Genomic DNA, 13,538 nt, shown 5'->3' on the forward strand with positions numbered 1-13,538 from the left:
TCTAGAACCATGGTAACAATGCACTGTTAATATAGAACCATGGTAACAATACACTGTTAATATAGAACCATGGTAACAATACACTGTTAATATAGAACCATGGTAACAATACACTGTTAATATAGAACCATGGTAACAATACACTGTTAATATAGAACCATGGTAACAATGCACTGTTAATATAGAACCATGGTAACAATACACTGTTAATATAGAACCATGGTAACAATACACTGTTAATATAGAACCATGGTAACAATACACTGTTAATCTAGAACCATGGTAACAATGCACTGTTAATATAGAACCATGGTAACAATACACTGTTAATATAGAACCATGGTAACAATACACTGTTAATATAGAACCATGGTAACAATGCACTGTTAATATAGAACCATGGTAACAATACACTGTTAATATAGAACCATGGTAACAGTACACTGTTAATATAGAACCATGGTAACAATACACTGTTAATTTAGAATCATGGTAACAATACACTGTTAATATAGAACCATGGTAACAATACACTGTTAATATAGAACCATGGTAACAATGCACTGTTAATATAGAACCATGGTAACAATACACTGTTAATATAGAACCATGGTAACAGTACACTGTTAATATAGAACCATGGTATAACAATACACTGTTAATTTAGAATCATGGTAACAATACACTGTTAATATAGAACCATGGTAACAATGCACTGTTAATATAGAACCATGGTAACAATGCACTGTTAATATAGAACCATGGTAACAATACACTGTTAATTTAAAAATATGGTAACAATACACTGTTACTTTAAAACCATACACTGTTAATATAGAACCATGGTAAAAATACAATGTTAATTTAAAACCGTGGTAACAATACACTGTTAATTTAAAACCATGGTAACAATACACTGTTAATTTAAAACCGTGGTAACAATACACTGTTAATTTAGAATCATGGTAACAATACACTGTTAATATAGAACCATGGTAACAATGCACTGTTAATATAGAACCATGGTAACAATGCACTGTTAATATAGAACCATGGTAACAATACACTGTTAATTTAAAAATATGGTAACAATACACTGTTACTTTAAAACCATACACTGTTAATATAGAACCATGGTAAAAATACAATGTTAATTTAAAACCGTGGTAACAATACACTGTTAATTTAAAACCATGGTAACAATACACTGTTAATTTAAAACCGTGGTAACAATACACTGTTAATTTAGAATCATGGTAACAATACACTGTTAATATAGAACCATGGTAACAATGCACTGTTAATATAGAACCATGGTAACAATGCACTGTTAATATAGAACCATGGTAACAATACACTGTTAATTTAAAAATATGGTAACAATACACTGTTACTTTAAAACCATACACTGTTAATATAGAACCATGGTAAAAATACAATGTTAATTTAAAACCGTGGTAACAATACACTGTTAATCTAAAACCCTGGTAACAATACACTGTTAATTTAGACTCTTGGTAGCAATACACTGTTAGTTTACAACAATGTAACACCATATTCTACAATGGGATTATATAACTGAGGGTAAGCAGTTATTCATAAACACTTGCGTCCATAATCTCATACACAGTGCTTCAACTATTTCAGTAACAAAGATAGACCATTCATAGAGGTATGTGGATAAAATTGGGTTCACGTTAATAATTTTCTTACAAGTTAACAAGTTTATCAAAAATAATCCAACACTGTTTTAGACACTGAAAATCACGTAGCACCTCTGATAATGCTAAAATGATGTCTATCACAATATTGATCTATTCTGTACAATTTTAAGTGTGTGAGTCATTTAAATCTTTAAATTTAAGTCTTTTGTTTTAAAACAAAGTGAGGAAAAAACTTTTAAAAATACAGATCACTGCTGTACGTCGTACTATCATGTCAGCTGTATGGCAAAACAAACAATTGTTTATTGCCATGGCAACAAGTTGGTGAACCCCTACATTTCTGATTTCAAATCAACCTGGAACTACTTTCATATGGTAACGTTAGGAGATATACAGAGGACCTTAATTTTCAGGGGTGATCAGTCCCCTGAGGTGTATGTTCTAGAAATAAATCGACGCATTGTGTTTAAACTTTAAAACTTTTCACAGAGTGCTAACAACACTATCAAGAATCTCATAAGATTTACTAACACCTCTAGGTAACCTGATGACTGGCCGTGCTCGACCCGGCACACTGCGGTTCTCGGTTGCTATGGCAACACTATTTTTGCTTCCTTCATCCATGTCTGCTGATACTTCATATTCTTTATGTAAATGTCGTGGTTGCCATAGCAACGACGTGTTTATGTCATTTTCACTATTCTCCTCATGTACATGTCCAGAACAGCTCTCTTCCGTGATGTCTATTTCTAGTGTCCTGGGATCTACATCAGTTTTATTGTCATCTTTTTCACCTTTCTCTTCCCGGCAGCATGTCGGCTCTTTACAATCTCCCTTTAGTCCACACTCCAGTATACACTCTTTACTGTGAGATAAATCTCGCTCCTAATGGAGGTAAGAAGTTACAAACTTGAATACATTATTTCTGCTGACTCCCATGATGCAATAGCATGCAATAGCAAAGATACGCTATAAAGGCACAAGATCAACTTGACGTTTTTTTCTGAAATTGTAGTGATGTAAAATCATGAAATGACTCTCCAGAACCCATAGTTTATGAAAATGACGTTATTTCCTGGAATGGTGTTCAGTTACCCTTAAAATTTGCTTGTGAATATTGCTGACTGAATATTGCAGCTGTATGTTTGCTTGAATAACTTACCTGTAAGAACTCTGGCTGTACCGTTGTGGAATGTATACCATGATCATGGAAAAATTTCTTGACTTTCCTTGCAATTTTGGAATAATCCTTAGCATCCCTTATGATGACATGTGCTGTAGCTATGATTGTATCGCCCTCTAGCCTCCAGACATGGAAATCATGCACAGCTGATATCTCTGGAAACTAGATATGTAACAGTAAGAATGTTATAATTGCATATATGTACAAATAATTGCTTTAAAGTATGTATGCATACTTGGTATTTCTACTGTGATGCAAGATCAAAAACATTCTTGCACACCTGTATGCAAATGAGTATGCAAATGAGCACACTGTTGTTCCTTGTACACGAAAACACTTGATTACACAGTATGACAATATGAACATTACAGCAAACATGTCAGTTTGAACTATCAAGTAATTTACAGTGACGGCATCAATAACCGCGACACTCATTTACCAATTTACACAGCTATGTAATATAGCAAGGCATACAGAGAATTTAGTTGGTAATTAGCCCTAGTAATTAGCAAGACACTTTGAAAACAGTTTTTGCTGGAGTCACCGCATGAGTCAAGTTATATTATAAATGCAATTCTACAGTCTGGTAGAAACCATTACATGTAGAGGGGTGTACACAATTGAGTATTCAGTATGTACCTTTATTACCTGCTTTGCCAACATATATTTCAGTAAGCTTTAGTGACAATTCTCATTTTCCAGCATTAAATGAAGAAGGAAATCCATCTACAATTGGGGCATTTATATTCTTTACTTTAATTAAAACCCATGCACCATGAAGCAGCCACCCCTCCAAAATAATTAGTAAGTTCAACAGATTTTTTTATAAACATTGCACAGCAGGACAAGAGTGCTGTCAGATTCAGTTGGCAATTATTAGTTACAAAACAAAGAAGTATCTTGTTAATTATCTGATGAAATCTCAGTGGGGAGCAATTTATCTGGCTGTTTTACTAATTAAAATGGACATATTGATGAAGATTGGATATTTATTTTGGATTTTTAATTTATAAAACAATTTTATCCTGGCTTCCTACTTGAAAAATCAATGTGAAACAACATCGATGAAGTCCTTGTTTGTAACTCAATAAATTGTAAAAGATAATAAACATGTACAAATGTGTGTTATTGTACGTACAATAACAATTATTTTACATATTGTTTAGTATTTTGCAATGTATTGAGTTACAAACACAGACTTGGGTCTATGTTGTTTCATGTTCATTTTTCAAATAGGAAGCCATGATAAAATTGTTTAAAAAATAAAAATTCAAAATAAATATCCAATCCTCATCCATTATGGCCACTTTAATCAATCAATCAATCGATGCAATTTATATAGCGCCAATTCCACTACGACAAGAGTTCAAAGGCGCTGTACAGTCAAAATGTTTTAGAAAACAGGTAAGTCTTTAAGTGTTTTTAAAATGTGCTAATTGTAACTTGTTCGCAAATTTCAATTGGTAGTTCATTCCACAGACGAGGTGCAGCAGAAGAAAACGATCTTCCTCCATAAGATTCCAACTTTAAGTATCCGGGTTATTGATGCTGTCACTGTCATAACATTCTGTACTTCAAAAAACAAAGTCACTTTACTATCTAATGGGTAACCACCCCCCCCCCCCCCACCAGGGGAGGGGGTACAGGTGATGTCAACTAGGGTATTCAACAAACCTTTTTTTTCATTTTGGTTCGAAGGAATCCAACTGATATGTGATGAGGTACCATCTGTAGTAGAATATCTGCTGACTCTCTCACTAAAATATGAAACCATAAAATCCATGAATTACCAATAAAAATATTTTATCCAGGTAAAACAATCTCAAATACAGTCAATAATGCTGTCTCATATTTTTTCATTTTTTGGAAACTTTTTTTACTTATTTTTTGTAAACAGAACATGCTGATCAAAGTAATCAGAGTTTGCCAAGGAGATGAAATGTTGTAATAGTCTTGTAATAATGACACTTTTAATCATTCATCAATTTGGTAGAACTGACTTGCCTTGCTGTCTCAATATGCATTATTCCACTTATCACAAAAACAAAAGATTGTTATAGTTTGGCCACTTGGAGTGCTGTTCACACACAATGTGTGTGCGTGAGGGCCATTGCGGTCCTTTCTAAAAACATAATTTCCAAGTCTTTCGAGGCAAATGTTAGCAGCATTCTCAGCCAGTAAAATTTTTTTTTACAAAATATATTAACTTCGTTGCTGATCAGACACGGAGTGCTTCTTACACATATTTTGTTCTCCATATATGACATAACACTGATTATGCAAATTCCATCCAATCACATTGGGAACCAAGATTTTTTTTTTTTGTGGAAGTTGAATTTTGACTTACATAGAGGTATAGCCATGCAGGAAATGACAATTACCAGTACCATACTAATTGCTGGATCAAAATATAAAACCCACTGGCCAGATCCGTAGGTTATGACTAAGGCACTGACAATAATAGTCAGAGAGCCCATAGTGTCTGTCAGTAAATGAAGAAACACTCCATGCATATTGAGTTGGGCACCAGTTGCTGTAAACAAACAGAAAACAACTTTTATTTTCACTGAGTTTGGGTAACCCTGGGTAACCCCAATAATGGGGAAATGTACAGGTGTATGGGAAAAAGATATTATTTTTGCTAAGTTTGGGTAACTCCTGGCACCAGAGTGGCGTTCCCAATACAATCATACCATACAAATGTACATACACTGATCAGTTGTGTATCAAATGCTGTGCACAAATGGAGAAAGACACCATTGTTTTCATTGAATTTAGGTATGACCCAAGATAACCTTAAGAACTGTGATTGTGTGCACATTGCTGATGGCAAGTTAGACATGACAGGAAACATAATGTAAATAAATTAGGTTCGGTCAGATTGGTAATTTGTTATCATTGTAATCACTTTGATGATGTAACAAGCAACCTATCGGTCAGAATAGCTCCGCTGTTCTTTTTAGTTTTTTATTTTGGTAGCGATGTAATAAAATGGTTAGTGGTTTCATATGTCTCACTATAAAACCAGGGTTCGTACACTTAAACGAAATAAAATTCCAGGACTTTCCAGGGGTTTTTCGTCAGTTTTCCAGGGGTATTCATATTGATTTTGGCCATGTTCCAGGGGTGTTAAAGTATATTTTTTGAATGACATCTAATTGTCTGATGTGGACGAGAAAAAAATTAACAACAGTTCCCATAATATGTCACAAAACATTTTAAAGACAATCGACACTTTGCAAGATGTTGGTTTCAAAACCATATTTGCAGGCTAAGATTAACAGAGAAACCCCTAAGTAGCCGTTTCGTCAAGCTGGTGCATTGATCGTGTAAGATTGAGTCGCAGCATTCGTCAGTCTAATTCAGACATATCCAGAAAAATAAATTAAAAACTAAAGTTTGTCCTCGTTATTGTATGGTTTGATGTTACTAGATTTACAAGTCACCTAAAATAATTTTTTTCTTCAAAATTTAGAATAAAAAAGTCATTTACGTAACGAAATTTCGAGCTATGAATAACTGTATACATTCATCGCTTGCGTCTCGATGTTTATGTACGGATGCCATGAGTTGCCGAACATCGTGATTTCTCAACTCAACTTGACCATTGACGAATGTTACTGTACCGACAACATAAAACAGTAGTTTATTCTTTTAGAACATGTAACACAAATAACCATTTTTCGACGACAAAAAAGTCACAACCGTACTTCCACAACCCGGAAATTCAACTGCACTTCCCTAGGCCCTTGCCCTGGTATTGCCATGCCTGAGCTTGTAGTATGTCGACTCGTGTGCCGAACTTGTAACAATTTCTAATCGTGGTTGATGATGCTTTGATACTCGCTACAATGTTACGATAATATTGTTAACAGACCTACTGTTACCCCCGGCCGGCAGACTTTTACAATATCGTGTCCCTGAAATGACGACTGGGAGATGGCGGTCTGTGGGGCAAAGTGTCTCGTGGAACGACCGTTTGACTCTGGGTTTAATCGGCGTGAATTTTGATTCACCACCGTGGCGAAAGACTTTGAAAATATTTTCGCCATTTCACATTTACGAGATTCAGAATCATATGAATGGGTGGCTCGAGCACAGACATGACGATCGTCAATATTAATCGATCGATTGATCATGATCATTTTCCAGGGTTTTCCAGGGGTAGGGCGCATTTTTCCAGGGTTTTCCAGGGAGGGTTTGAAATTCCAGGGTTTTCCAGGACCGTGCGAACCCTGAAAACACATTTTACACAGAAAGTTGGTAAAATATTGTACTTTTATACCATAGTCACCATTTTATAAAAACATTTACTGTTATGCAAATTACACAAAATCTCAGAAAAATAATGACTGGGAAATGCACACACACACACACACACACACACACACACACACACACACACACACACACACACACACAAAGGATTTTTGAGGTTGGCTATAAATAATTCCAGTGTCTTACAGCTTTAACCCTGGAAAATTTTAATAATGAATCAAATAAACTAGGGATCTAAAATAATTTTCTAACAAATTTACCAAAAACACTGTCCATAAGATTAATTGTCAACAACATTCAACTTGTAGTAGACATAACATCGTCTAATATTTAAATATTAATGTCACTTTCGCTGACAGCGGAGCTAAAAATCATTTAATTTGTAGAAAATGTTTGAAACCCTTTTAAATGTTTACATGTAAGCAATCATGATCATGATTGTGCGTTGTTTGCAACATCGTTTTCAGAAATGCCGTCAGATTAATCACAATCATGATTGGGCAAATCAAACACACCCCAGAGGTTGTAAACAAATGAAAAATGTACATCACTGTTTTCTCAAGGTTTCTGAAGTTGCAAAATTAATTCAAATTTCCCAATATTGGGATAAAGTTTCCTATATCATGCACGAGCCAGGTTATATGGAATATATACACTAAGTCGTTCTATGTCACGACAAAGCGTTAGCACTGGTTCTGCTGTGTTCAAAATATGAGTCAAAATGCTCAAAATTGCCATTACTTTCCCCAATTTTTAAAAAAATATTACTAGCAATGGTATAACGACACATAGTAACAAGGGCCCCTTAGGTCACTCATATTTTCCTTGGCTGAACGAAGAAAATTATCGGGAAATAACATCTACATTTTGAAATCAAACTTACAAACTCTTGGTAGTTGCATAAGTACTTCTGTTTCCTCTATGTCGTTTTCATCCTCAATCTCATCTTCATCATCACTTGATGTACAATCACACCGCGACAAGGCATGACTCTCCTCCCCAGTCTCATCGTCAATAGCTGTGGTGTCAGCAATGTTTGGTAGACTTGATTTGGTTTTGTGAATCAATGGTCCATTTACGTCGTTCACTTTGTCACATGCTAAGGTACCCCTCTTAAACGCCGGTGTATACCCTAAAAAGCACAAAAATATTTTAGATTTTTAATTTATAACACAATTTCATTATGGCTTCCTTCTTGAAATATCAATGTTAAACAACATTGATCAAGTCTGTGTTTGAAATTCAATTGCAAAAAGCTAAAAAAAAATATTTTAAAAAGTTTGCTATTGTAACACAAATTTTACACATTCATCAATCTTTGGTACATTATTGAGTTACAAACAAGGACTTAGCATATGTTGTTTAATTCACATTGATTTTTCAAATAGGAAGCCATGATAAAATTTTTTTTATGAATTTATAAACACCCAGTTCTCATCCATATGGCCTAGCACTAAAAACAATAGTTTCATGGATCATGTGATCATGTTACAAGGTCAGCGTCATCTTGCATAATGTGTCATCTTAATTCAACTCCTATTTATCATGTTTATATATAGATTTGACCTTTAAATTAAGACTTACTTACCAATAAATAACACTATACCAATAACATTAATTAACAAACTTCCTCCGCCAACAGCAGCCACTATTTCGGCGTCTTCAATCTCTTCCACTGAAATCAAACGTTGCAAGGACTCGACAAACAAGGAGAAACATAATGCTATCAAGAAGATTGCATTGACAAGACCACCCAAGATCTCAGCACGAATCCATCCATATGTGTTGATAGAAGATATCTTTTTACTGGATAACTAGAATTGAAATGGAAATATACATATCAGTCACTGATGCAATGATTCACTAAATGAACCAAACACTCAATCAATGATTCATTGCATAAATGAACCAGCTAAGCAATGATGCAATGATTCATTGAATGAACCAAAATAGAATTGAAATGGAAATATACATATCAGTCACTGATGCAATGATTCACTAAATGAACCAAACACTCAATCAATGATTCATTGAATAAATGAACCAGCTAAGCAATGATGCAATGATTCATTGAATGAACCAAACCGTTAATCAATGATGCAATGATGCATTGCATGAACCAAATACAAAACATGTAGTTAATCAATGATGCAATGATTCATTGAATGAACCAACCAGTTAATCAATCATGCAATGATGCCTTGCATGAACCAAATAGTTAGTCAATGATGCAAGGATTCACTGAATCAACCCAGCAGTCAATCAATGATCCAATGATTCATTACTGTGATCAGCTAATATGCAAGTTTAATTCATGTTATACATTTTTACATTCATTCATTTATTGAATGAAGGAATAGATGGATAAATGAATGAATGAATGGATGGATGAATGAATGAATGGATGGATGGATGAATGAATGAATGAATAAATAAATGATTTGGTGAAGGGCAGGAGAAAACACTGCAAGTATGACTGCAAAAAGTTCCCACACCACAACTCATGCGGAATGGGGTTCTACATATATCCAAAACGGCAAATTTCCATAGAAGTGATACTGTGCAATCACTTGTATTTGTGTACAAGAAATGATCACACCCTCATTTGCATACAGGTATGCAATAATATTTTTGGTATTGCATTGCCGTGCAAATACCACTAGTAAGCAATTGCAACGGTGCAAGTAATCACTGCTACATATGCAATAATAAGCTTTCCTTGGAAAGATAATTATTAAATACAAAATGTCATCATCAAGGACGTCAACACTCTGTTTTTTTTTGTCTCAGGACACTGAGATCCTTAGATGTCAACAACAAAATTCTTCACATGTTCTATTTGTCTATCAGTCCTATGGAATAAGTCAATTGTTTAGCAACAGGTTCTGGAAAGGAATGATGTCCACATACAACCAAGTACTATAAGAACAGCTACTCATACTTTATTGACATCTAACAAAACTCCTACAGATCACACACAATTAAAGGTTTGTATAGTGTTTTCTGACATTCCATACATATTGGCCCGAATTTGGTATTGACCTTCAAATGATTGGTCAATTAGGAAGAAATAGGAATTGTTAATAAAGTTTGTAATAATTTGTGGTTTGTAATCTGACACTTATGGTAACCATGGCAACTCCACAAGTATACAGTAATATGAGTGAAAATTATAATCCAATGCCAAAATTGGTGAACTTCAATAAAAAACAGTTTGTTCATAGTTTCCTTCTGACTTTAATTGTCATTTTAAGTCATGTTCAAAGTATAATTATAAATTAAAGTATCACCAACATGTAACATATATACTTACTTTTGAAACTCTTTCAAAATTCTAAACAACTAACAGTTCCTTTATAACGAGTTAAATGGTGAGAAACATAAAAATACAAAAGGATGGCCTGATGGATCTGTACCGTGTACCTGGCATCTATATACTTTAATTCTCTCTTTCATTGTGAGGTTTTTCATGTAGTCTTTTCACTGTAAAAGTGAAAGGAAATCTTTTGGCGTGTAATGAATGTAAAATAAGATATACAAATGTAATGTCCAGAGGCTTTTGTCTCTTGGCATCTATTACATAGTGTGGACAGAAGGTGTTATAGGTAATCATAACAACTATTTAGAAACTATTCACGGATCATGTTGGGAAATGACAATGCCATGTTACAAATGTAGCAGACACACTATATGTAGTTCACGCGCGTTGTGAACAAGTCTGCAGTGTAGCTGACACACTACATGTAGTTCACATGAGTTGTGAACAAGTCTGCAGTGTAGCTGACACACTACATGTAGTTCACATGAGTTGTGAACAAGTCTGCAGTGTAGCCGACACACTACACGGAGTTCACACGAGTTGTAAACAAGTCTGCAGTGTAGCCAATACACTACATGTAGTTCACATGAGTTGTGAACAAGTCTGCAGTGTAGCAGACACACTACACGTAGTTTACGCGAGTTGTGAACAAGTCTGCAGTGTAGCCGACACACTACACGGAGTTCACACGAGTTGTAAACAAGTCTGCAGTGTAGCAGACACACTACATGTAGTTCACGCCAGTTGTGAACAAGTCTGCAGTGTAGCAGACACACTACACGTAGTTCACATGAGTTGTGCACAAGTCTGCAGTGTAGCAGACACACTACACATAGTTCACCCGAGTTGTAAACAAGTCTGCAGTATAGCTGACACACCATACACGAGTTGTGGATGAATTCAGATTTCACAAAATATCAACTTTGCAAGTGCAGATTTCTAAAAGTTTAAATTTCAATGTTGACACTTCCACAACATGAAATTCACACTTCTGGGAAAAAGCCATGGTGTTAAAGGGCAATATGCCACTCCCGAAAATTAAGGTACTTACATAAACGTTGGGTTCTGGAAAGCCATTTCATGATTTCACATATTTTTATAATTTTTACACTCAACAATATTGTTCATAACAAACAACATGACTGCGTAAGAACTAAATACCAAACATGTGTATCCATAAGAAACTACCAGTTTGGTATTCTGGGAGACGATTCCTTGCAAATTCTAGTTGTTACAAACATTGAGTGTAAAAATAGCGTAATGTTTCATTCACTTTCACTCACTGATATATCAATTTTATGAATATACAACCAGTGACAGACAAGCATTTACAAGGAAAGCATGTGTCTCAAAACATGGAAAATAAATAAATAAATAAATTTGATTAATCACGCTTGGCACTGCATGTTGGAACTAAGGAGACTAGTAGTTACATTTCTATAGTTTGATATTAACAGATTTATGGCCTCTTTATGTGTACACAGGGGTGAACAAATCATTTTGTGAACTGGTGGTCCCCGGACCAGTGCCTTAAAAATTCCAGTGGTCCTGCTGAATGAATTAGTGGTCCCATGTGAAACATTAAATGTGACACATTAAATCTTACCTATGAATCTGTATATTCAGGTGACTTTTTAAAATAATTAGTAAAAGTAAAGTACTGGTCCGACGGACCAGACAAGGTAAAATTTGTGTGGTCCACCCAATAAAATCGCTAGTCCCGGACCCAGGACCAGTGGATTTGTTCACCCCTGGTACATGTCATGGCTTCATACTAAGTTTAGGGGAAAAGTGATATTTATGATTCATATTTCCTTGAAGACCACATGTGAAGACTTATTTGGGTACAAGTGACTCATAAGCCAACTACTTGACTGGGATTTCACATTAATTACTTCTTGTATATTGCAAAGATGTATGTATGTACTTTTGTATGTAAAACTGTGTCACTATAATAAAATAACATCTATCTATCCATCTATCTGTACATGAAAAGCCAGGGGAACTTCAAATTTGTTTGTGAATTGCAAGCTACCGAGTAAAGAGATCAATAAAACTGTTCTTATGAATTGATGAATACTAGTCTCTGTACTTCCAACATGCTGTGCAAAGTGTTATCAATCAAATGGGCCATTCCAGACTGCAAACAGGAAATTGAGAATACAGCGCCCTCACTCGAATTGGGGGTATCACTATCATCACCTCATTGTACTGTTTCTTAAGAGCTGTGTCCCTTGGTATTCTGTAGAATTGTAAATCAGGGATGTTATTTGTATTGTTCAGACATTGAGGAAAGCAGCAGTGCTCTATGATTAACCGAGTAACCTATACCATGTATACCCCCAAGGTACACACAGACAGGAAGTAGAGCGCCACCATGTCAAATTTTGGAAAGGCCTATTCATTTGTTTACTTTCCATGTTTGTAACAAGTTCCATTATTTGTAAATGTTTGTTTGTCACTGTAGCTGCTAGACCGCAGGCTTTCTTCTCAACACTCTGTTTCTGAAAGGTGGAATACAATCGAGGCTGTTTGGGCTGTCCTCGCCCTCACTAGGGACCTTCAGTCACCTTGACAGTGAGCAGAAAAGCCTGAGGGGTCTAGCAGCAAGGACTCGTCTGTCACTTGATATACATGACGTAACTTACCACTGCAGCAATCAGTGCGATAACTAGAGCAATTCCATCAGAAAGTTTATGAAAGGAGTCTGTTACTAATGCCATGGAGTTAGTCATATAACCAATTATCACTTCTACGACGAAGAACAGGATAATTAATACAAGCATCAGCGCAATCCGCTGCGTCTTTCCGCAGCATCCTGTACCCGTCATTGTTGATTCTAGTTCTAACCGTGTACTATCTACCTACACTTGATAAGAATGTAACTGTCTCTGATCCTGGTAGAATATTTTAGTCACGGTTATTTCATATGTTACAAAACCAAGGGTCTTGGGTCTTGGTGAAATTACAGTCACACTTAAAAATGGAAGACAGGTCTGCTCTGGTAGAAAATGGAACAGTGTCTTATTCTGGTAGAAAATGGAACAGTTTCTTATCCTGGTAGAAAATGGAAGTGTCTTATCCTGGTAGAATC

General features: G+C 35.3%; 1 protein-coding gene across 1 annotated transcript; it reads right to left on the bottom strand.

The window, feature by feature from the left end:
* Window positions 1-1,349: 1,349 nt before the first annotated feature.
* Window positions 1,350-13,538, bottom strand: LOC144448542 (uncharacterized). The gene is made up of 7 exons (XM_078138810.1): window positions 13,093-13,538; window positions 8,714-8,939; window positions 8,009-8,257; window positions 5,195-5,380; window positions 4,522-4,604; window positions 2,827-3,009; window positions 1,350-2,549 (listed from the first exon to the last, which is right to left on the bottom strand). Exons 1-7 carry the CDS (start codon window positions 13,273-13,275, stop codon window positions 2,148-2,150), a joined length of 1,512 nt encoding a protein of 503 aa, XP_077994936.1. The 5' UTR covers window positions 13,276-13,538; the 3' UTR covers window positions 1,350-2,147.

The sequence above is a fragment of the Glandiceps talaboti genome, chromosome 17 (genome assembly GCF_964340395.1).
Source record: "Glandiceps talaboti chromosome 17, keGlaTala1.1, whole genome shotgun sequence".
NCBI classification, from domain to species: domain Eukaryota; kingdom Metazoa; phylum Hemichordata; class Enteropneusta; family Spengelidae; genus Glandiceps; species Glandiceps talaboti.

Coding starts and splice junctions, on each gene's coding strand:
- LOC144448542 (XM_078138810.1), bottom strand. CDS start 13,275: ATGACGGGTACAGGATGCTGCGGAAAGACGCAGCGGATTGCGCTGATG. Junction 5,381..8,008: donor TATGCAACTACCAAGAGTTT/GTAAGTTTGATT, acceptor GTTTGTTTACAG/CAACTGGTGCCCAACTCAAT. Junction 2,550..2,826: donor TACAGCCAGAGTTCTTACAG/GTAAGTTATTCA, acceptor TACCTCCATTAG/GAGCGAGATTTATCTCACAG.